The sequence below is a fragment of the Trichosurus vulpecula genome, chromosome 1, assembly GCF_011100635.1.
Source record: "Trichosurus vulpecula isolate mTriVul1 chromosome 1, mTriVul1.pri, whole genome shotgun sequence".
Classification (NCBI taxonomy): Eukaryota; Metazoa; Chordata; class Mammalia; order Diprotodontia; family Phalangeridae; genus Trichosurus; species Trichosurus vulpecula.
The window spans coordinates 201,693,915-201,718,508 of NC_050573.1; the positions used below are offsets into that span (position 1 = coordinate 201,693,915).

The 24,594-nt window shown below is 36.9% G+C and overlaps 1 protein-coding gene across 1 annotated transcript in view; it reads right to left on the minus strand.

Moving 5' to 3' along the window:
* Window positions 1-24,594, minus strand: part of ZNF236 (zinc finger protein 236) — a 228,706-nt gene that overhangs the window by 137,058 nt on the left and 67,054 nt on the right. Inside the window, exons 5-6 of the mRNA XM_036760000.1 lie at window positions 8,325-8,449; window positions 1,917-2,089 (exon numbers count right to left, since the gene is read on the minus strand). Of these exons, the coding sequence (XP_036615895.1) occupies window positions 1,917-2,089; window positions 8,325-8,449 (298 nt within the window). The remainder of the gene's footprint in view (window positions 1-1,916; window positions 2,090-8,324; window positions 8,450-24,594) is intronic.

Below are 24,594 nucleotides of genomic sequence, written 5' to 3' on the forward strand. Positions count from 1 at the left end.
AAAAAAAAAACTATTTGCTCTTGCTGACTCCTCTTTCTCTTCTCTCACAGTTCAGGCCTTTGCAATCTGGCTTCTGATTTCATCAATCAACTAAAATTGCTCTCTCTAAAAACTAAATCAAATTTCTCAACTCTAATCCTTTTTCACCTCTCTGCTACATATGTAGTCATTGACTACCCTCTCTCCCTGTATACTCTAAGCTTTTGTGAAACTGTTCTCAGTTCCCCTCCTACCTCGTCTTGACTATTCGTTTGCTGCATCATTATCCATGCCTCATCGTCTAATTGTGGGTAAATCCCAAAACTTTTTCCTGGGCCCCTTCTTGTTCTACACTCTGCTTTGCTGACCTCATCAACTCCCATTAGTTTAATTATCATCTCTGCTGATGACCACAAGAACTCTATATCTCAATAACCTCTGTACTGAGCTCTAATAGGAAGGTCACCCACTGCCCACTGAACATTTAAAACAGAATGTCAAATAGGCAACTCAAATGCAACATGTACCAAAAAAAAAAAGACTTATCTTCTTTCCTCAAAACCCATTCTCCCAAATGTCCCCATTTTTGACAAGTACATATATATATATATATATATCAGCATATATCCAGTCAGATAAGACATACAAATTGGGAGTCACCCTAGTGACTCATACCCAAGAGGTTACAAAGTCAATTCAACCTCCACAGTAGCTCTCACATTTAAGCTCTTCCTATTTCTAGCTTATTACATTTCTAATCAAAACTAATGTATGCTCCCACAAGAAGTTTTGGGGAAAAGATCATATTTGTCTGGCTAAATTTATTCTGATATATATTTGAGACTTCTGTCAAAGTCTAATATCCATCCTCAGCCAGCTAAAAAATTCAACTAATTAAGTTAGGGATTAACATTGAAATACATAAAAAAATGAAAAATGTACATCTTTAAAAGCACAGGATAACTCTAATTTTAAAAGGCAGATTTCACAGTAAAAGGAAAACTGACCTTGTAGTCAGAATACCTGGGATCTAATGCTAGCTCTAGGTGTGTGATGTTGGACAAGGTTAGGCTTCCGTGTTCTCATGTGCAACAAAAGAGAGTTGAATCAATTGATTTTTAAGTTTCATTCTAGTTTGGACAATCCATGCATCTTCAATAGTGCTGGAAATTGCTCAGATAAAAACTAAAAACTATAGAAATAAAATAAAAATATTTTCTACTAATAATAAGTAGAATATGTAAATGACTAAAACATGAAAATTAATAAAATACAAGCACTACTTGACCATAATGAGAACCAAAAAATTACTTCAAATACTTAAAAGTATTATAAAGGTAATTTTTGGCATTCGATTAAATAAATTAACATGACTGAAATAACATTTGCCCAAAAGAAAGAAGCCTGAAAAATTACTATAGAATCAGCGTAAGTATTAAACAACTGTCTAATGGAGTTATTATTAATTCATTGATCAAATAGCAGATATGTCTAATTGTACAGTAGGTACAGAATAAATTACAAGTCTAGTGGACAAATGAAAGGATTCATTAATATTCATAGTTGCACAATTATAATGCACTCATTTTATTAATTGTTTTTCTCACTTTCCTTTTTATATCAATATTTTAACTTCATCAAAAGGATTCATAAGATTTTTAAGTCCTATCCTGATATAATTTCATTATCATCAACAAAGGTGACATTCATTTTTCAAATATTTACATACAGCAGAGTTGAAATAAATATTGAAATTTTTATTCTACCCAGCCATTTAATTCATGTTTCCAATAAATAAGTAAAAGGTAAAAATGGTGATTCTAAGCATAAAATTTATAGACTATTCAATATTTAACTCTGAATCTAATTTTTTAAAAAAGATGAGCATAAAAGAAAGAGTTCATTTATGATAACAAAGCACTAACTAGCAAACTTACCTCTGAATGAACTCGCTGTATATGTGACTGAAGATTTCCTTTCTGAGAAAACGCTGCAGGACAAAAGGCACAGGCATGGGGTTTTTCACCAGTATGTTTAATCATATGGGTCTGCAATGCCCCCTTCTGGTTAAAAGCTTTTCCACATTCACTACATTTAAATGGTCTTTCACCTAAAATGAAAAAGTTACAAAAAACACTATCCCATAATTGTGGAAGCACAACTCACCATAACATACCTTAAAAAAAAAGTCCAAGTTACAAAAAATATTCCATGATTTCTCTCAGTAAAGAATAAATGACATTAAAGACTAATCACTTAATAACAGGTAACTATTAAGAGCTTTATAGCTTCTTGAAGTATGGATTGTCTCATTCTCTGTGCTTGTATTGTATGCCCAGGGACTAGCAAAATGCCTAACACATAGTAGGTGCTCAATAAAAATTTGCTATTTAAGCAACTAGGGGTTATTAAAAAAATGTCTCTCTTCTGCAATTTTTTAAACTATCACCTCTTGAACAAATTAATTTTTAAAAACAATCATAACAACCATTCATCTATGAGTTGATCATTTGGGAGAAATTTCATAAATGCAACAGAATAAAGTAATTGGCTGGATATTCAAGGCTCTCCACCCTCTGACCCCAACCTAGTTTTCTAACCTTTCCTTCACTCCACTAGTTCTCAACCACTCTTTGATATACCAAAATCATAATGTCTTCAAATGTCTCCTGATTTTCCACCTCTATCACTTTGCTAATGTCATTCCATATGCCTTGAATTTTTTTTTATGCCCTACCTCCAAACCCTTTCTCTATAATAAAATCCTACCTCATTCTTCAAAACCTACTGATGTGTTCCCCACAACCAGTGGCCATCTCACCATACTGGCAACTCTCCTAGTATTTTGTACTTCTATTTTTTACTGTTATTTAGTATCAGTGATTTTTCTATGCAAACTTCCCTACTAGAATGTAAATTTTTTAAGGACAAAGACTATCTTTCTTTTGCATTTCACGTTTAGCACAATCCTTCACAAATACGGTCTAAATGGGTTGGTGAACGTAAAATATAAGCTTATTTGAGAAATAATATCATTTGTACATGTTATTTATCTTCAAAAACCTAAACAATATGCGAAAATATTGTTCTCTCTACAAATGTTTTTATTCCTCAAACATTTCATTTTATGGCACACAAAGTTACCAAAGCACTTATGAGTGTAATTTCAGTGTTTTAAATGGTAATTAAAAATTGTTCTATGTTAAAAAAAATGTAAAAGACAAAGGCCCTTGAAGAATATGCAAAAAACTGAAATCTGTTTATCTAGCAAATACTTCATTCACAATTGATTAACTTGGACAAATCACTTAACTTCTCAGAGCTCCCATGAGAGTTTGGACAAGATCTCTAAGATCTCTTGGGCTTTAAAATTCATTAAAGGATTCTAAGGCTTCAAAGGTTAGGATAATATGGATTACTGTAATAAAAGTTGTTTCCTTAAAACTTCTTTCCTTGAGGAAAGAATAATGTTGATAAAGGCTCCAAGAGGTTTGTTTACTTTAAATTAAGGCACAAGAAGCGGTATGGATGAAGAATCCTCTCCAGAATTCAGTCAAACTTTATTAAGTGTCTACTGGCACTATTGTGCTAAGCACTGGGAATTCAAAGAAATGCAAAAGCCGATCCTTGTCCTCAAGAAACTCAGTCAAATGGAGGAGGAACAATGAGCAAACCACTATGTACAAATAAGTTATATACAGGCTAAATTAGATATAATCAACAGAGGGCACTCAAATTAAGACAGATTGGGAAAGGTTACCTATGTAAGAAGAGATTTAATCTGGCAGTTAAAGCAAGGCAACCAGGAGGCTGAGACAAGGAAATAAGAGATTTTCAGACATGGGGGACAAGCCAGTTAAAATGCCTGGAGTGGAGGTGGAGGGTCTTGTTTGAGGAAATGCAAGGAAATCAATGTGACTACCTCATAAACTATGTGGGGCTATGTAAGGTGTAAGAAGAATGAAAAGATGGGGGGGCAGTTAGGTGGCCCAGTAAATAGAGCAGCGGCCCTGGAGTCAGGAGGACCTGAGCTCAAATCTGGCTTCGGAGACCTGACACACTTGTTAGCTGTGTGACCTTGAGCAAGTCACTTAACCCCAAATGCTCTGCCTTCCCCCTTCCAAAAACAAAAACAAACAAAAGACTGAAAAGCTGGGGGTGGGGTAGTGAGGTGTGGGTGTAAAACAAGGATTAAATTATGAAGGGCTTTAAAAGTCAAACAGGGAACATATCAATGAACTGGTCACGCAGCTAAAAATAAAACTAAGGGAAAAAAATTTTAAATGCCCAATTAAACTCCAAAAAGAAATCCTGAAAATCAAAGCAGAGCTTAATAAAACTGAGAGCAAAAAACAAATAAGCAAAAAACAAACAAACAAAAAAAAAAAAACCTCATTGAACTAATAAATAAAACTAGGTCCTAGTTTTGTGAGGAAAAAAACCATAAGATAAAATAGAAAAACCACTGGCTTAACTTGATCAAAAATAAATAAATAAATAAATTACCAATATCAAAAATGAAAAGGATAAATGTACCACCAATGAAGATGAAATTAAAGCAATTGTTAGGAACTACACTGCCCCATTATCAGCCAATAAAAATGACAATCTAAATGAAATAGATGAATATTTACAAAAAATGTATACTGCCCACATAAACAGAAGAGGAAATAGAATACTTTCATAACTTTATGTAAGAAAAAGAAATTGAACAAGCAACAAATGAATTCTAAAGTTTTATCCAACTTAAAAAATTAATGGAGCTGGAGAGGATTCTGGGAAGACAGCGGAGTAGTCAGAAAACTCCAAGCTCTCAAGATTTTCCCCCACAAAAGAGTTAAAATAGCGTCTTGTGTGGAACAAAGTATGGGTGGAGTCGAAGAATAGGGACACAAAAGGGGTCTTCCTGGGACAATCTGAGAAGATCCAGAAAAATCCCAGAAAGAGGTTTGGCCCCTAAACACCTCCAGACGAGGTTCTGTTTCAACAACGAGCAGCAAGCCACTTAAACAACTAGCGTCAAGCCCTGGGATTAGTTGGTTTGAGAGGCTGCCTCTGCCCCTGCCACAGGAACTTTTCACTCTGGGACAGTGAGGGGAGTTGGGCTTTTGGGCACAGGATATTTGAGGGAACCGCTACCGATGAGGAACGCCAGACACAGCTGTGCTCTGAAGAGCAGTGGGGACGAGAAGGAACCAGCACATGCCTGATGCGTGCAGAAGCAGTGGGGCAGAAAGCCTCTGGCTGTGGGCACTTACAGGAGGTTGGAGGTTTTGCCTTGGCTTTGGTTCTAGGCTAGAGGGGAGAACTGAAGATCTGGGGCATGAGGCACCATTTCGCATACCCCAGGGCAAGAGGTGATTACAAAAATCAAGCTATTACCACAAAAAAAGCACAGGCAAAGAAGAAAGAATCCAACCACAGAAACCTATTATGGGAATGGAGATGATTGGGATTCATCTTCAGAGGAGGATACTGAAGTAAAGAAACCCCCAAAGAGTAACGTCAAATGGTCACTTGCCCAAAGAGAATTTATTGAAGATTTTTAAAAAGACTTTAAAAATCAAATGACAGAGATGGAGGAAAAACTAAAAAACCAAATAAACAAATAAATAAGAATAATCCAAGAAAAACAAGAAGGTTATGAAAGGAAAGTTAGCCAATTAGAAAAGGAGATCTAGAATCTTAAGGAGGAAAATGACATCTTGAAAATTAGAATTGGGCAATGTGAAGCCAGCGAAATTATAAGAGATCAAGAAATATCTAAACAAAACATGAATAATAAAAAAATAGAAGAGAAAGTGAGACATCTGAGAAGAAAAACAAGATTTGGAGACTAGATCAAGAAGAGAAAATATAAAAATAATTGGACTAACTTAAAGTTATGATCAAAAAAAGGAATCTTGATACAATAATACAAGAAATAATTAAAGAAAATTATCCTGAAGCATTAGAACTAGGCGGGGAAGTAGAAGTAGGAAAAAATCCATCGATCACTACTTAAAAGAGATCCTATGAGGAAAACTCACAGGAATATCACAGCCAAATTCCAAAAACCCCAGCTCAAGGATAAAATATTAAAAGCATCGAGATGAAAACAATTTAAATATGAGGGTACCACAATCAGAATTACACAAGACCTAGCAATAGAAACATTAAAAGACCACAGATCTTGGAACACCATATATCGAAGAGCAAAAGACCTGGGGCTCCAGCCAAAAATATCATACCCTGCAAAGGTAAGTATTATTTTGAATGAAAAAAAAAAAAGGACATTTGATAAACTTTCAGATTTTCAAGACTCTGTAAAAAAAAAAAATCTTCAACTTAATAGAAGATTCCACATACAAGAACTAAGAGAAACATAAGGTATATACCAAAGACTAATTATAAGGGATTTATGAGGACAGACTGCTTACCTTTTATATAACATAAAATGTATGTCTAAGATTCTTATTAATAACTGGCAAGCTCATAAGAAAGATTAGGGTAAACCTGAACCTTACTATGATACCAATTTTAAAAAGTAAACCATTTAGGAACAGCTAAAAAGAGTAACTATTTTATACAAATGAGGTGCAAGAGGAAGAAAAGATACAGCGGAATTAGATAAGAGGTTTAAGAGGGAACAATACATATATATTTAGAAGAGTATAAAGATATTCTAAATTTAGAGAAGAAATAAAATGGTAGGGGCACAGAGAGGGGGGAGAGGACAAGGGAGAGATCTTTAGAGGGGAGAATAAGGGAATAGGTAAAAAGGTGGGTATAGAAGGGTGTTTAGATTAGCAGGAATGGGAGGATAGGGGAGGGATCCTTGGAGGGGGTTAGGCAAGTAACAAGAGGGCAAGGTAGCAGGTAGAAGTAAAGTAGAGGAGTTAGGAGGGGTAGGAAACAAGAGATATATACAAACATAAAAACAAAGGTTAGGAGTAGAGTATGTTTGGGAAAGTATCTGTCTATATAAGCATGTGTATATGTCTATAAAAGTATAAGTGTGTGTATATATATGTATATATACACATATATACATATACATATACATATATATGTATATATATGTATGTGCATGTATATATCAAGAAACATATCTAAACTATCTGGTAGCCTTCAGGGGGAGGGTGGGAAGAGGGGGGAAAAAAGAACAAAGTTAAAAACTGAACAGCAGAGAACAAAAGAAATCACAAGGAAGCAAAGAAAAGATAGACAATTTTCAACATAAGGTATATTATTTATCATACAGGCTTTCTTGAAATGAAAATTTATTGTTACATATTTTGAATCCTCTCTTATGTTCTGCTATACACATGACATGCTTTTTTTTCTTTCTTACTTTGTATTTAAGTTTCAATATTTAAGTTTATGATATGCTTTTATTTCTTTTCTCTATTCTGTATTTGTGTTCTGGTAAAATAAATTTTTTAAAAATCCTAAAAAATAAAATAAAAAAAGATAGGCAAAAAAAATAATGGAGCTACAATATAAAAACTTGTAGCTTTTAAAAAAAATTAGAACATTAGATAATTTAGCACTAAAAGTATGCTGAACTTAACCTTTTCCTGATGATTCAAAAAGTACTTCATGATCACTATAAACAAAAATCAACTCACAAAACTGAATGCTTTGTATCAAACATATAAGCCTTTCTATAAAATGTTTTTTAGAATATCTGTTGGGGAAAAAAGTAGAACATCATGACCTCAACAAACATGAGAAGTTAAACCACCTTACATTTATCTAGATAGACATTTCAAAATACCATTCCATGTTCAATGAAAACAATATAAACAAGTATGATGATATACAAATATACTATTACACTAAAGGTTAAAAGACAAGAGTTTAATTTTTCTTTCTACTAAGAAAACCATCTACTCAGGGAAAAAAATCTTAGAAGCCAGATCAAATGGTAATCTTAAGTACTATAAAACTTCAAAACACAACGCCAAAAATTTATTATTAAAAACTGCCCTTCTCTAGGCTTCTCCCAAATGGCACTTCACTGTCTGAGCCTTTGTACTGATTTCTCCCAAAGCCTAAAATACTCTCTCCTCAACTCTGCATTGCGGAATCCCACTTTTTTCAAATGAAACATTAATTGCTAGTGCCCTCCCTCAAAACTATCTTGTATTTAACTATTTCAGACTTATTTGTATTTATTCTGAATGTATTTCCTGTCTCCTCTATTATAACATAAGCTGCATGTGAGTAGGATCATTCCATTTATTATATTTATATCTGAAGTACTTAATATAATGTCTTGAACACAGCAGGCACTTAATAAATTCCTGATTATTTCTATTTAAGAGTTCTGAATGTTCTTAAAGTAAATAATTTTTTCATACCTGTGTGTATCCTAATATGTCGAGTCAATTGGCTTGGTTTTTGGAAGGTCTTTCCACAATGTGGACACGAATATGTGAATCCACTTCTGTCAATGTTTCGATTATACGACCTTGTACTTGACACCCTGGTGATAAAGAAAGTTCATTATTTAATCAGTATGCACTCGTATAAACTAAAAATTTAATCTTACCAGAAAGTTTAGCACATTTTTTCAAAAGAATCTTCCATGAACCTTTACCACAAATCTATTTAGCAAACTACTATGTACACACACACACACACACACACACACACACACGTGCACACGCACACGCACACACACATACCCCACTTGTGGAACTGAAATGTTGTAAACTAAAAATAAATAAATTTTTAAAAATCTTTTAAAAAAGAAAATATCAATAGTTATTGACCCACATATGCCTAAATACTTATCTCCACAAAATCTTTAATAACCATAATTGACATACACACCTAGACAATCTTTTGTGAAAGAATGAAAAGGGTACAAGCACGGTTTTACAAACGATACTTTATAGGAGACCACATCTTTACAGACACATATAAATTGAAAGGTACAGAGAACACAAGATCTCACTCCTGTGCTTACTGTCTAACTAGTCAAAAAAGTACTTTATTTGGTAAAACAAAATGCCTCCATAAAGATCCTTTTCCAACAGTGTCTCCTGTCCCTTTGTCACAATTACAAGATTCTTCTGAAGACCTAACAAGTGATAACTTTGTTAAAAACAAAAAACTCTCTAATTTTTTTTTATTAAGTGGAGCATAAAATAAGGAGATAAATATATGAGTGCGAGTCATGTTTGACAATCTTCATGGATGATACCCAACGTAGATTTGTTGTTGCCGTTGCTGTTCAGTTCTTTCAGTCGTGTTTGATTCTTCCTTACATTTTGGGGTTTTCTTGGCAAAGATACTGGAGTGGTTTGCCATTTCCTTCTCTAGCTCATTTTACACATGAGGAAACTGAGGCAAACACGGTTAAGTGACTTGCCCAGGGTACCACAGCTAGTAAGTATCTGAGGCTGGATTTGAACTGATGAAGATGAGTCTTTATGACTCCAGTCTGGAGCTCTATGCACTGAGCAACAAATACTCCTGTTTACTAGCATTTATTGTGTTGACTGTATAAGGCCACACAACACTGAAGATCCTCCTAAATGACATCTGAAGTCACTCAAAAAGAGTTCAATCTAACTACATACACACACACACACACACACACACACACACACACGCGCGCGCGCGCAAGAAGTGTTATAATGTTTTATACAAATAATGGCCTGGCTATGACATACAACTGAATGGACAATTCACTCAGCTGGCCCATCTATATATATCTATGACTTATAAGACCCTCTGAAATAGATAATAAGATAGGTCCAGAACTGAAAATAAGAAATAAGGTTATGTTGAGCTTTAAGGGGGCGGAGCCAAGATGGCAGCCGGAAAGCAGGAACTAGCGTGAGCTCCCCGCCTAGTCCCTCCAAAAACCTATAAAAAATGGCTCTGAACCAATTCTATAACTGCAGAACCCACAAAACAGCAGAGGGAAGCAGGGCTCCAGCCCAGGACAGCCGGGATGGTCTCTCGGTGAGGTCTATCCCACATGGAGCTGGGAGCTGGGTGCGGACCAGAGCAGAGCCCAGCATGAGCGGCTCGGAACAACCAGACCAGGAGCCGGGCGGAGCGGGCCCTAGCGCCCTGAATCAGTGAGCTGCCGGCAGTTACCAGACTTCTCAACCCACAAACAGCAAAGACAGCGGAGAAAGTTAGTGGGAAAAGCTGCCGGAGTGGAAAGAGTTTGCGGAAGGAGTTCGTGGAAGGAGTTCAGGGTTCGGCCACTGCCCCCAGGACAGCGGAGGTGGGGCAGCTACAGCTGCTGTTGCTTCTGGCCCCAGGCCCACCTGGTAGGAGGAATTAAGTGGCAGATCAGAGTAGGAGTGCACAGCCTGCTGAAGATCTAAGCCCAGTCCCGGTTGGGGGTTCTTGGGGAAGGAGGAGTGCTGGTGTGGCAGAGCTGGCACATCCCCACCAAACGTGGAACATAGAACTCTTTAGTCTACAAGCACTCATACCCCGCTGAAAAACTCATGGGTCAAGTTAGCTGGTTGACAGCAAAAACACACCCAGATTCAGTCTCAGACTTTGCATTCTTTCTTTGGTCACAAAGAAGACCAAAATATACAGCCTAAAGAAGTCAACAAAGTGCAAGAGCCCACACTAAAAGCCTCCAAGAAAAACATGAACTGGTCCCAGGCCATGTAAGAGCTCAAAAAGGATTTGGAAAAGCAAGTTAGAGAAGTAGAGGAAAAATTGGGAAGAGAAATGAGAAGGATGGGAGAAAACCATGAAAAACAAGTCAATGACTTGCTAAAGGAGACCCAAAAAATACTGAAAAATACACTGAAGAAAACAACACCTTAAAAAATAGACTAACTCAAATGGCAAAAGAGCTCCAAAAAGCCAATGAGGAGAAGAATGCCTTGAAAGGCAGAATTAGCCAAATGGAAAAGGAGGTCCAAAAGTCCACTGAAGAAAATACTACTTTAAAAATTAGACTGGAGCAAGTGGAAGCTAGTGACTTGATGAGAAATCAAGATACTATAAAACAGAACCAAAAGAATGAAAAAAATGGAAGACAATGTCAAATATCTCACTGGAAAAACCACTGACCTGGAAAATAGATCCAGGAGAGATAATTTAAAAATTATTGGACTACCTGAAAGCCATGATCAAAAAAAGAGCCTAGATATCATCTTTCAAGAAATTATCAAGGAGAACTGCCCTGATATTCTAGAGCCACAGGGCAAAATAGAAATGGAAAGAATCCACAGATCGCCTCCTCAAATAGATCCCAAAAAGAAATCTCCTAGGAATATTGTCACCAAATTCCAGAGCTCCCAGATCAAGGAGAAAATACTGCAAACAGCCAGAAAGAAACAATTTGAGTATTGTGGAAACACAATCAGAATAACACAAGATCTGGCAGCTTCTACATTAAGAGATTGAAGGGCTTGGAATATGATATTCTGGAGGTCAATGGAGCTAGGATTAAAACCAAGAATCACCTACCCAGCAAAACTGAGTATCATGCTCCAAGGCAAAATATGGACTTTCAATAAAATAGAGGACTTTCAAGCTTTCTCAGTGAAAAGACCAGAGCTGAATAGAAAATTTGACTTTCAAACACAAGAATCAAGAGAAGCATGAAAGGGTAAACAAGAAAGAGAAATCATAAGGGACTTACTAAAGTTGAACTGTTTTGTTTACATTCCTACATGGAAAGATGATGTGTATGATTCATGAGACCTCAATATCATAGCAGCTGAAAGGAATATGCATATATATATGTTTATGTGTATATATATGTATGTATATATATATATATATAAGTGAATGTGCATGTATGTATATATGTATGTGGAGAGAGAGAGAGAGAGAAGACACAGGGTGAGTTGAAGATGAAGGGAAGATATCTAAAAGAAATAAAATCAAATTAAGGGATGAGAGAGGAATATATTGAGAGAGGGAGATAGGGAGAGATAGAATGGAGTGGATTATCTCGCATAAACGTGGCAAGAGGAAGCAGTTCTGTGGGAGGAGGGGAGAGGGCAGGTGAGGGGGGAATGAGTGAATCTTGCTCTCATCAAATTTGGCCTGAGGAGGGAATACCATACGTACTCAATTGGGTATCTCATCTCACAGGAAAGAAGAGAGAAGAAGATAAAAAAAGGGGGGGGATGATGGAGGGGAGGGTAGATGGGGGTGGAGGTAATCAAAAACAAACACTTTGAAAAGAGGACAGGGTCAAGGGAGAAAATTCAATAAAGGGGGATGGGTTGGGAAGGAGCAAAATGTAGTTAGCCTTTCACAACATGAGTATTGTGGAAGGGTTATACATAATGATACACATGTGGCCTATGTTGAATTGCTTGACTTCTCAGGGAGCGTGGGTGGGAAGGGAAGAGGGGAGAGAATTTGGAACTCAAAGTTTTAAAAACAGATGTTCAAAAAAAAAAAAGTTTTTGCATGCAACTAGAAAATAAGATAAACAGGCAATGGGGCGTAGAAATTTATTTTGCCCTACAAGAAAGGAAGGGAAAAGGGGATGGGAGGGGAGCGGGGTGACAGAAGGGAGGGCTAAATGGGGAACAGGGCAACCAGAATATACATCATCTTGGAGTGGGGGGGAGGGTAAAAATGGGGAGAAAATTTGTAATTCAAACTCTTGTGAAAATCAATGCTGAACAATAAATATGTTAAATAAATAAATTTAAAAAGTTAAAAAAAAAGAAATAAGGTTATGTTGATCTTAGGAAATTACACAGTACTTTTAAATGAGGCCAAACTATTTCCTGAAACAATGGACCAGCTTTTTATCATCAACACTCTTGTGGTGATGTGCTAGGTCTAGAAGTCAGGCAATATTATACTGTCTAAAGAATTAAGTTTCAGGGTCACTCAAAAGTAAATGGACAGTGTGAGCTGAATATACATATTACCAACAAATAACTACACAAGAGAAACAGTAACAGAGATGTATGAATAGAAATGCAAGTGGGCCATTCATATAACCAATGAGAGTTAACCCATCAGCACCCTGAATGTTAGACCAAAATGTCTAGAAGGTAGCTCTTAGCATGTTAAGTGCTAGACCGCCTGGGAAAGATACCCAGGAGGATATGGACAAGAGTGACACAGAATGGAAAAGCACTGCTAAACTGCTTTCTCTACTGCTGGAGGGAATACCTATATCAATGAAATAAAAGATTCATCATAAAACAAGTACATATTCACAAATGAGAACTGGTCTATAATTTTAGCATTTAGTGTTGTCTTTACTAGGTTCTAGAAGCAGTAATTGTCATCCAAAAAAAAAAAAAAACAAACCCAAACCCTCTTTTGTATTTCTAAACAGCCTACCAAAAGTGACTTAGATTCTTCAAAGTTTTGGAAAAGTTCACTTTGAAGCCCATATTTGCCAGATCTTAAGGGATATCTCCTATTTTCTCCTCCAGAATTGGTCTATTTAAATTACCTACTTCCTATTGGACCTGTGTTGGTAATTTATGTTTTTACTTCAGAAACAGTAATCAATACGTTATTGGAAAATTTCACCATCCTGAGAGATGCAGTCAGCCTTGGTACTCACACCTGCTCAGTACCCTCTGCCCCTCTGATTGGAGCGTGGAGCCAAGAACTCCTCGACCTTTATTTAAGGAGGGGGAGAGGGCCCACAAGACAGACATACCTCATCTCCCACCAGGCTAAACTCACTTTGGACTCCTCTGACTTCTCAACTATGTGCCTGCCCTTGCTACATACCTTCCCCACATTCTTCTCCTTCCTTTTCAGCTTACAAAAAATAACATCTTAAAAAGAAAAAAACCAGCAAAACCGATGAATACATTGAAAAAGCCGGACTCATGTTCTATACCACAATCATAGACCTTTACTACTTATAATAACTTATTTGCATGATTCCCAATTGTTTTCCAAAGCTGATTCACATCTCCACCAAAAATAAAGTTGAGCAGTATGCTTAACTTTCAATGATTCCTCTACAAAAGTTTGTAAGATTTGAGTTTAAAAAAAAATCAGAGTTGTTTTGATTTCCATTTCTCTTCTTATTATTGATTTGGAACATTCTTTCATATGATTATTAATAGTCAGCCATTATTTTGAGAATTTTTCATATCCTATAAATATGTATCCACTGGACAATGGCTTTCAGTCAAATATATATGAGTGTGTGTATTTTTTAAAATTGTTTATGTATCTTGAATATAAAAGCCTTATCAGAGAAATCTGATACAAAGATTTTTTTTCCATTCAATCCTAGGTGCATTAATCTTGTTTGTGCAAAAGCTTTTGCCTTATATAATCAAAATTATCCATTTCATCTGTTGTGATTGGTTTATCTTCTACTAATAGCTATAAAAGTTAATGGAAGGAAGGAAGGCTAAAATATGATTCAATCTGCACTCTAATTGCACCAGCTATCTGAAAGCAGATAACATGATTCTTCTTGAGGCCTTTGGAATTTTGGCAGGTCATTGTGTTGATCACTTACCGAGTCCTTCAAAGCTAATGATCTTTACAATACTGCTGCTATTGTATAGTCTGTTTTCCTGATTCTGCTGTGTCTTCACTTTGCATCAGTTCATATAAGTCTTACAGGTTTTTTCTGGAAACCATCCATTTCACCACTTATTATAGCACAATAGCATTTTATCACATTTTTATACCACGATTTGTTTAGCTTTTCTCTAACTAATAGGAATCCCCTCAGTTTCCAATTCTTTGCCAACACAAAAAGAGCACTCAGATTGGTCTTTTTCATCTTTGATTTCTTTGGGGTACAGACCCAGAAATGGCAGTGCTGAGTCAAAGAGTATTCTCAGTTTAATATCTTTTGGGCCATAGTTCCAAATTACTTTCCACAATGCCAACTCTGAGATCTTTGAAAAATTAAGCACTCAATACTCAGAGAAAAGCAAAAAAAGGTCCCAGAGAATACAAATCAGGACCAAATAAGTAAACAAAAAAAGAACTCCACAGGGAAACTCAGAACACAAATCCAGGAAAAAGTATGCCTCTCAGTCACAGAAAATAGGATTTCAGGTGAGATCTGAGGAGAGCCAGGAAAAACTGGTGACAGAGACAAGAAAGAAAAACATTCCAGACACAAGGAACAGTCGGTGAAAAGACACACAGTCAAGAGATGGAGTGTCTTCTTTTTGAACAGAAGGGGATCATGGTCAACGGATTGTAAAATAATACATGGAGAAGAGTAAAGTATAAGAAGTCTGGAAAGGTAGGAAGGAGCCAGGTTATGAAAGGCTTTAAAAGCCAAAAGGAAGATTTATGCTTGTTCCTGTAGGTCACAGGCAGTCAAGTGGAGTTTATTAAATGGAAGGGAAGGAAAGAAGGAGGGCAAGTGACATGATTATATTTGCATTTCAGGAAGATTATTTGGATAGCTGAATGAAGGATGGACTGAAAAAAAAATCTTTTCAACTAGTGCTTGATAAAACTCCTACCTCTTAGAGTGGTGGATCAGTGGACACAAGACACAGTAGTAAATGACCATAGTAAACCAAAACCCTAGATTTGGGAATAAGAACTCACTGTGTGACAAAAACTGCTGGGAAAACTGGAAAACAGTATGGTAGAAACCAGGTATAAACCTACATCTTACACAGTATACAAAGATAAGGTAAAATGGGCATATGATTTAGACATAAAAGGTGATACCATAATAAGCAAATTAGGAGAGCAAGGAATAGTTTACCTATAAGAGAATGGAAGAATATATGACCAAACAAGAGATGGAGAGTATTACAAGATATAAAATGATTAATTTTGATTATATTAAATTAAAAAGTTAATTATGATTATATTAAATTAAAAAATTTTTGCACAAACAAAACCAATGCAACCAAGATTAGAAAGTAAGCAGAAAGCTGGGAACCAATCTTTACAGTAAGTATCTCTGATAAAGGCCTCATTTTCTCAAATATATAGAGAACTGAGTAAAATTTATGAGAATACAAGTCATTCCCCAGTTGATAAATGGTCAAAGGAAATGAACAGGCAGCTGAAGAAATTAAAGCTCTATAGTCATATAAAAATGGTCTAAGTCATTATTGATTAGAGAAATGCCAATTAAAACAACTCTGCAGTACTACCTCACACCTATCAGACTGGCTAATATGACAAAAAAGGAAAATGACAAAAGCTGGAAAGGATGTGAGAAAACTGGGACACTGATACACCGTTGGTAGAATTGTGAATTGATCTAACCATTCTGGAGAACGATTTGGAACTATGCCCAAAGGGCAAACAAACTGTGTATACTTTTTTGTATACTAGCAATACCGCTACTACGTCTGTAACCCGAAGAGATCACAAAAAAGGACTTACATGTACAAAAAAACTTACAGCAACTCTTTTTGTGGTACCAAAGACTTGGAAATTGAGGGAATGTCCATCAATTGGGGAATGGCTAAACAACCTGTGGTATATGAATGTAACAGAATACTATTGTGCTACAAGAAATGACGACCAGGAAGCATTTAGAAAAACCTAGAAAGACTTACATGAACCGATGCAAAATGAAGTGAAGAGAACCAAGACAACATTGTACACAGTGTAAGCAATACTGTGTGATTATCAACTATGAATGAATTAGCTCTTTTCAGCAACACAATCATCCAAGACTAGTCCAAAGGACTCATGATGGAAAATGCTATCCACTTCCAGAGAAAGAACTGATGGAGCATGAATGCAGATCAAACCATACTAGTTTCACTTTATTTTTTTTGTCTATCTTTTTTTGGTCTGTTTCTTCTTTTACAACTTGACTAATACCAAAATGAATTGACTTATAACAAAAGTCAGTTGCCAACTGATAAATGGTAAGGAAGAAATAAAAGCTATGTATAGACATGAGGGGAAATGTCTGAAATCACTAATAATTAGAGAAAGAAAATTAAAGCAATTTTTAGGTTATACCTCATACTCATTAGACTGGCAAAAGTTCTCTCTCACCTCCCCTTGCCAAAAAAAAAAAAAATTACAAAAAAAGGAAACTAACAAATGTTGGAGAGGCTATAGGCAAATAGCAATACTGACACATTTTTGATAGAGCCATTTTGGAGAGCTCTTTCAAAATATGCCCCAAGAGTTAAATTCTGCATAACCACTGACCCAATGATATCACTGTTAAGCCTGTACCTCAGTGATCCTAGAAAATGGAAAAGTCTTCTATGTATAAAAATATTTATGGCTGTTTTTTGTATGGTGGTAAAAAACTAGAATCTAAGGGGATACCCATCAACTGGAAAATGACTAAACAAATTATGATACACAAACTTAATATAATACTACTGTGCTATAAGAAATGAAGAAAGACACAGTTTTCAGAAAAACCTAGGATAACTTGTAAGGGTTCATGAAAAGAGAAGTTAGTAAAACCAGGAAAATAATTTGTATTATAACATCAACACAGCAAAAATGAACAAAGACTTAAGAACAGTGATCAAGGCAATGATTAATCAAAGGACCAAATGGGAATTTTCTCAGCTCCTACCAGAAAGGTGATGGTGGAGTAATATGTAAAAGGATACACACATTTTTTCTACATTACCAATATGGGAATTTATTTTGCTACACAATTAGTCTTTGTTACTAGAGTCTTTTTTTTTCCCATCTCCCCCAAATCTTAAGGGGTTGGGGGGTGGGTGGGAAGAGGTAGGTGAAAAGTGGTAGGGAGAGAGGGGAAAAATGACTGATAACAGAAACAATAAAATATAACTAGAAAAAAGATCAATATTGCAAAGATATTAAATATGTTTCCCCATTCAGCTTTGATTTCAATGAGCCAATTTCTCAAGCCGCAGCTTTCTCCTTGTTAGCCTTCTATTTTAGATGTTCTGAATGTAGAAAACCAAGGTATTTTAAGTATCACTTTTAAACTACTGGTACAATTTGACCTCCCTACTCAAACTCAAAAGTTTTAAATTTTTATTCTTCCTTTAACACATTAAAAATGCTACACACTTATCTTGTCAAATGAAGTTTTGACATTACTGAAAAGAGTAACCATGAGATGGAGTAGCATTTGGTGTGCTTTTCAGCAGAGCTATGAAACTTGGAAGTCATCCATTTACATCAAGTGATTAATACAATGTTATGATATTTTCACTGAAAGCCATACTCAGTCCTATTTAGGACTGATAATGGATTTAGGACTAAGCATGAACAGTGTCCCAAAACTGTCTTCCTGGAAGATAGTACATTTTATAGCAACTGTTCATGCCAATATCATATTAGCCGTATATTTTAAATAGAGTACAGTTTTCCAAAAGTACATCAAATACCCTAGCACTCTTACTATGTTAGAACTGATTTTATACATTAGCAGTATATAAACTAAGCATACTGCTTAATGCAGAATTGAGACAAAGGTTTGCAGTAATCGATAAAGGTGGTATAAAAATGTTACAGAATCTTTGGATAGATTCTTTAATAATCACCAAATAAATAATGAGTTCTTTATATCACTATGGGGCATTCTGTCATATGCTTTTCGCTCCCTGGACAATATTATTACTTTCCAGAAAGTTATTGTTGATAGCGGGTATATGAGGGGTTGTTTTTTAGATTAACATCTTTACCACACGTTGGTAGCCGGGCTAATTCAGAACTAATTCACAAAGTTTATCATAGATGCTTTGAGAAGTTAGGTTTCCCTGACAACTTATTTCAACTTGAACCAATGTGATCACCAAAGGCCAAAATAAACATCATTATCAAAAGCATAGTGAAGACTTCGAGTGCCAAGGTGGCAAAGTGAAGCAGGTAAACACCTCAGCCCTTCCAAAATCTCTTTCAAAAATCCTTGAAAAATGCTTCAGAACTAATTTTGGAGAAGAGAAACAGCTTGCCAGCTCAGTACAGTTTAGAGGGTCAGTAGGAAAGGTCTGTCTCACTGGGGTGGGAGGGGAGCCACAGCAGCCCAAGCCACACCCCAAGGGGGACTGCAATGAGGCACTGACTCTCAGGGCAAGACACCAGTGAGACCCTGCCCCCCAGTGCAAACCAGAAGACAGGCCCCAAGCTCTAAGGCAAGTCACCACCCCATGCAGGCCACTACCACAGTAAGACTTCTTCCCCAATGCAGGCCAGAAGCAAGGCCTCACTCCTGGGGCAGGCCAGTAATGAGGCCCTGCCTTCCAAAGCAGGCCAAGAATGAGACTCCATACATGGAGCAGACCAGCAGGGACCCCACCTCCATGCAAGCCAGCTGCTAGGCCTGGACACCTGGTACGAGCCAACAGCAGGGCTGCAAGTCCAGCAAAAACTTGGGACAGTGCCCTCTACACTCCAGAAGCAGAGCCCAACTTTTACATAAAATTATGAAGTCACAAAATGAGCAGAAAAAATGAGCAAAAAACAAAAAAATGAATCTGACCACATAAAGTTACCATGCTGACAGGCAGGATCAAGGCACAAACTTAAAAGAGGACAACACTGTCAAAACTGCTACATGTGAAGCCTCAAAAAAAAAAATGTGAATTAGTCTCAGGCCACAAAAGAAGTCATGGAGGACCTCAAAAAGTATTTTGAAAAGCAAATTAAAACAGGAAGAAAAAAACCTGGGAAAATAAATGAGAGTAACAGAAAAGAATCATGAAAAAGGTCAATAGTTTGATAAAGGAAGCACAAAACATGGGAAAAGGTATACAAAAATTCACTTAAGAAAACAACTCCTTTAAAAAGTAGAATTGGCCAAATGGAAAAGGAGGTACAAAAATTCACTGAAGAAAACTGCTTAATAAGTAGAGCTGGCCAAATGGAAAAGGAAGCACAAAAAAATAATACCTCACAAATTAGAACTGGACAAGCGGAAGCTAATTAACTCCATAAGACATCAAGATTCAATAAAATAAAATCAAAAGAATGAAAAAAAAAGGAGCCTGGCCATCATATTTCAAGAAGTTATCAAGGAAAACTGCCCTGATATCGTAGAATCAGAGGGTAAAACAAACTGAAACAATCCACCAATGACCTTGTGAAAGAGATGCCAAAATGAAAACATCCAGGAATATCCTAGCCAAATTCCAGAGCTTCGAAGCCAAGGACAAAATATTGCAAGAAGTCGGAAAGAATCATGGAGCCCCAAAGTCAGCACTACACAGGATTTAACAGCTTCGACATTAAAGAAATGGAGGGCTTGGAATATGATATTCTGGAAGGCAAAGGAGCAAAGATTACAACCAAGAATCACCTACCCAGCAAATGGAGTATAATCCGTCAGGGGAAAAAAATGACATTTAATGAAATAGAAGACTTTCAAGCATTTGTAGTTCAAATATCAGAGCTGAATAAAAAATATGATCTTCAAATATAAGACTCAAGAGAAACATGAAAAGGTAAACAGGAGAGAGAAAACATAAGAAATTTAGTAAGGTTAAATACTTTATATTCTTATGTGGCAAAATATCTTTGGGGCGGAGTCAAGACGGCATCTGTAAAGCAGGGACTCGCTTAAGCTCTCCCCCAAATCCCTCCAAACACCTATAAAAAATGGCTCTAAACAAATTCTAGAGCTGTGGAACCCAAGATATAGCAGAGGGAAGCAAATCTCCAGCCCAGGACAGCCTAGATAGTCACTGGGAAGGATCTATCACATGGTGCTGGGAGTGGAGCACAGCCCAGCATGGGCTAAGCCAGGACCAACCAGACTGGGAGTCAGGCGGAGCAGGCCTCAAGGCCATGAGTCATTGAGCTGTGGCAGTTACCAGACTTCTCAACCCACAAACGCCAAAGACCACAGAGCAGGTTAGTGGGAAAACTGCTGGATAGGGGTGAGAGTTGTCCGGCCCGAGCCCTGGGGGTGGTGGAGGTGGCGTGGTGGTGGCAGCGGCAGCAGCAGGAAGCTCCTGCAGCTGTTTCCAGGGCTCCAGAGGCAGCTGCTTCCTAAGTCCCTGGCTCACATGTAGAAGGAATCAAGCAGCAGATCAGAGTGGGAGTGCAGGGACTGCTTTGCTGGTGCAGAGGCAAAGTTCTCTTGCTTTGCCCTGCTTGGATCTGGGTTGTGGTCCTGGCTAGCAGTTCCTGGGGGAGGAGGAGCAGTGGTGTGGCAGAGCTTGTAGTGGCAGTGGAGTAGAAGTACCTCTGAAAACAGCAGCACAGCCCCTAAAGCCTGGGACAAAGTACTCTCTAAAAGCAGTCACACACTGACAAAAGCTCAAGGGTCAAGTAGTTGGCTGGGAACATCAACAGGCAGCGAAAAAGGACTCAGATTCAGACTCACACTCCAGAATCTCTTTTTGGTGACAAAGAAGATCAAAACATACAGCCAGAAGACGTCAACAAAATCAAAGAGCCTACATCAAAAACGTCCAAGAAAAATATGAATTGGTCTCAGGCCATGGAAGAGCTCAAAAAGGATTTGGAAAAGCAAGTAAGAGAAGTAGAGGAAAAACTGGGAAGAGAAATGAGAATGATGCACGAAAAACAAGAAATAACAAGTCAATGACTTGCTAAGGGAGACTCAAAAAAATACTGAAGAAAGTAACACCTTCAGATATAGACTAACCCAAATGTCAAAAGAACTCCAAAAAGCCAATGAGGTGAAGAATGCCTTGAAAGGCAGAATTTAGCCAAATGGAAATACAGGTCGAAAAGACCACTGAAGAAAATACTACCTTAAAAATTAGACTGCAGCAAGTGGAAGCTAGTGACTTGATGAGAAATCAAGATATTATAAAAGAAAACCAAAGGAATAAAAAATGGAAGACAATGTAAACTATCTCATTGGGAAAACCACTGACCTGGAAAATAGATCCAGGAGAGAGAATTTAAAAATTAATGGACTACCTGAAAGGCATGATCAAAAAAAGAGCCTAGACATCATCTTTCAAGAAATTGTCAAGGAAAACTACCCTGATATTCTAGAATCATAGGGTAAAATAGAAATTGGAAGTATCCACCGATTGACTCCTGGAAAAGATTCCAAAAAGAAAACTCCTAAGAATATTTTTACCAAATTCCAGAGTTCCCAGATCAAGAAGAAAATACTGCAAGCAGCCAGAAAGAAACAATTTGAGTACTGTGGAAATACAATCAGGATAACAAAAGATTTAGCAGCTTTTATGTTAAGGGATCGAAGGGCTTGGAATATGATATTCTGGAGGTCAATGGAGCTAGGATTAAAACCAAGAATCACCTACCCAGCAAAACTGAGTATCATGCTCCAAGGCAAAATATGGACTTTCAATAAAATAGAGGACTTTCAAGCTTTATCAATGAAAAGACCAGAGCTGAAAAGAAAATTTGACTTTCAAACACAAGAATAAAGAGAAGCATGAAAACGTAGATAAGAAAGAGAAATCATAAAGGACTTACTAAAGTTGAACTGTTTTGTTTACATTCCTACATGGAAAGATGATGTGTGTAATTCATGAGACCCTTCTCAGTATTAGGGTAGTTGAAGAGAATATACATATATATGTATATACACAGAGGGCACAGGGCACAGGGTGATTTGAATATGAAGGGATGACATCTAAAAAATAAAATCAAATTAAGGGGTGAGAGAGGAATATATTCTGAGAGGGAGAAAGTGAGAAATAGAATGGAGTAAATATCTCGCATAAAAGTGGCAAGAAAAAGCAGTTCTGTTGGAAGGGAAGAGGGGGCAGGTGAAGGAGAATGAGTGAATCTTGCTCTCATAGGATTTGACTTGAGGAGAGAATAACACACACACTCAACTGGGTATCTTACCCCACAGGAAAGTAGGGGAAAGGGGATAAAAGAAGGGGGATGACAGAAGGGAGGGCAGATAGGGGTAGGAGGTAATCAAAAGCAAACACTTTAGAAGAGGGACAGGGTCAAGGGAGAAAATTGAATAAAGTGGGACAGGATAGGATGGAGGGAAATATAGTTAGTCTTTCACAACATGATTATTGTGGAAGTGTTTTGCATGATGATACATGTGTGGCCTGTGTTGAATTGCTTGCCTTCTTAGGGAGGGTGAGTGGGGAGGGAAGAGGGGAGAGAATGTGGAATTCAAATTTTTAAAAGCAGATGCTCAAAAAAAAAGTTGTTTTTACATGCAACTGGGAAATAAGATATATAGGGAATGGGGCATAGACATCTATCTTGCCCTACAAGAAAGTAAAGGGAAAGGGGATGGGGAGGAGTGGAATGACAGAAGGGAAGGCTGAATGGGGAACAGGGCAATCAGAATAAATGCCATCTTAGAGTGGGGGGGGGGGAGGTAGAAATGGGGAGAAAATTTGTAACTCAAAATCTTGTGGAAATCAATGTTGAAAACTAAAAATATTAATAAATAATTAAAAAGAAAAAATATCTTGGAACTCTTAAGAACTTTCTCACTAATGGAGCAGTTGGAAGGAGTATAAATAGAGGGTGCATACTCCAACTGACTATGACGGGATGACGTACAAAAAACAAAATTAAGAAATGAGAAAGAAGATTAAACTAGGAGAAAAGGAAAGGGAAAGACAGAATGTGAATAAATTATCTCACATAAAAGAGGCATGAAAAAGCTATTACAGTGGAGGGGAGGATGGGAGAATGGAGGCAATGCTTGAACTTTACTCTTGTCAAAATTGGCTCAATGAGAGAATAACATACACACTCAGTTGGATATAAATTGGATCTTGGACAGGACCTCACCCAACTAGAAGATCTCACCAAGGAAATCTAATCTAGATGAATTCTTACCCGTAGGAAATAAGTCTATGCCATTGCAGCCCCTCTATCAGAATTTAGGGGAACCCAGCTTATGAAGTAGAAAACCAAACAGAGTGGTCTGGAGAGTGGATTCCTTTGTCCAGATTACTGGAGGTGGCTGAGTCTCATGATCAAACCATGTTCTCAGCAGGAGGAGCTGAAGACTTTTAGCCCACCGCCTCGATTTGAAAGTCTACCCTCTCATTAATTGTTCAGCAGTCAGGGTTGATTTTTACCTGTCTGGGGAACGTCCTTTTCCAAAGGTATTTAAGCATTTGTGGATCACCACAGTTTTGTCTTGGGTTACCAAGAGAAACCACTGACCATCAACTTATTGAATATCAGCTAGTCTAATTAATATATTGATTATTAATTACCCAAAAACAATGTCTCTCAGGCTTTTCATTCATCTAGCTAATTTGATTTTAAAAAGGAAAGAAGAAAACTAAATTACCAGGATCAAAAATGAAAGGGGTGAATTCACTTTCTTTTTCTCTTTTTTATTTAGTTCAAGTTTTCTTCCACAAAATGACTAATATGGAAATGCTTTACATGGCTGCATATGTCTAACCTATTATCAGATTGCTCAGTGTCTCAGTGAGGATGGGGGGGAGGGAAAGAGGCATAAAATCTAGAACTCAAATTTTAAAATAAATGGGTTTTTTAAAAAACCCAACAAATATTAAAAATTGTTTTTACATGTAATTAGGGAAAAAATATTTTTAAGTGCAATGAAAATAAATTTAGGTACCTATAAAACATCACAAGCTATTTTTTAAGCCATCAAATTTCACCAAGAATATATAATGCTTTACATGTATTCAAATACAGGTACGTAGTATGCTTTACCAGAAGAATATCTTCATTAATTATTCTAATAATGACCAGGCCCTGACAAACTCATTTGTTTCAGAGTTTGTTGCAGCTGCAATCCCCTCCTCACTGTGCATCTGACTTTCTCAACTTCCATGCCAC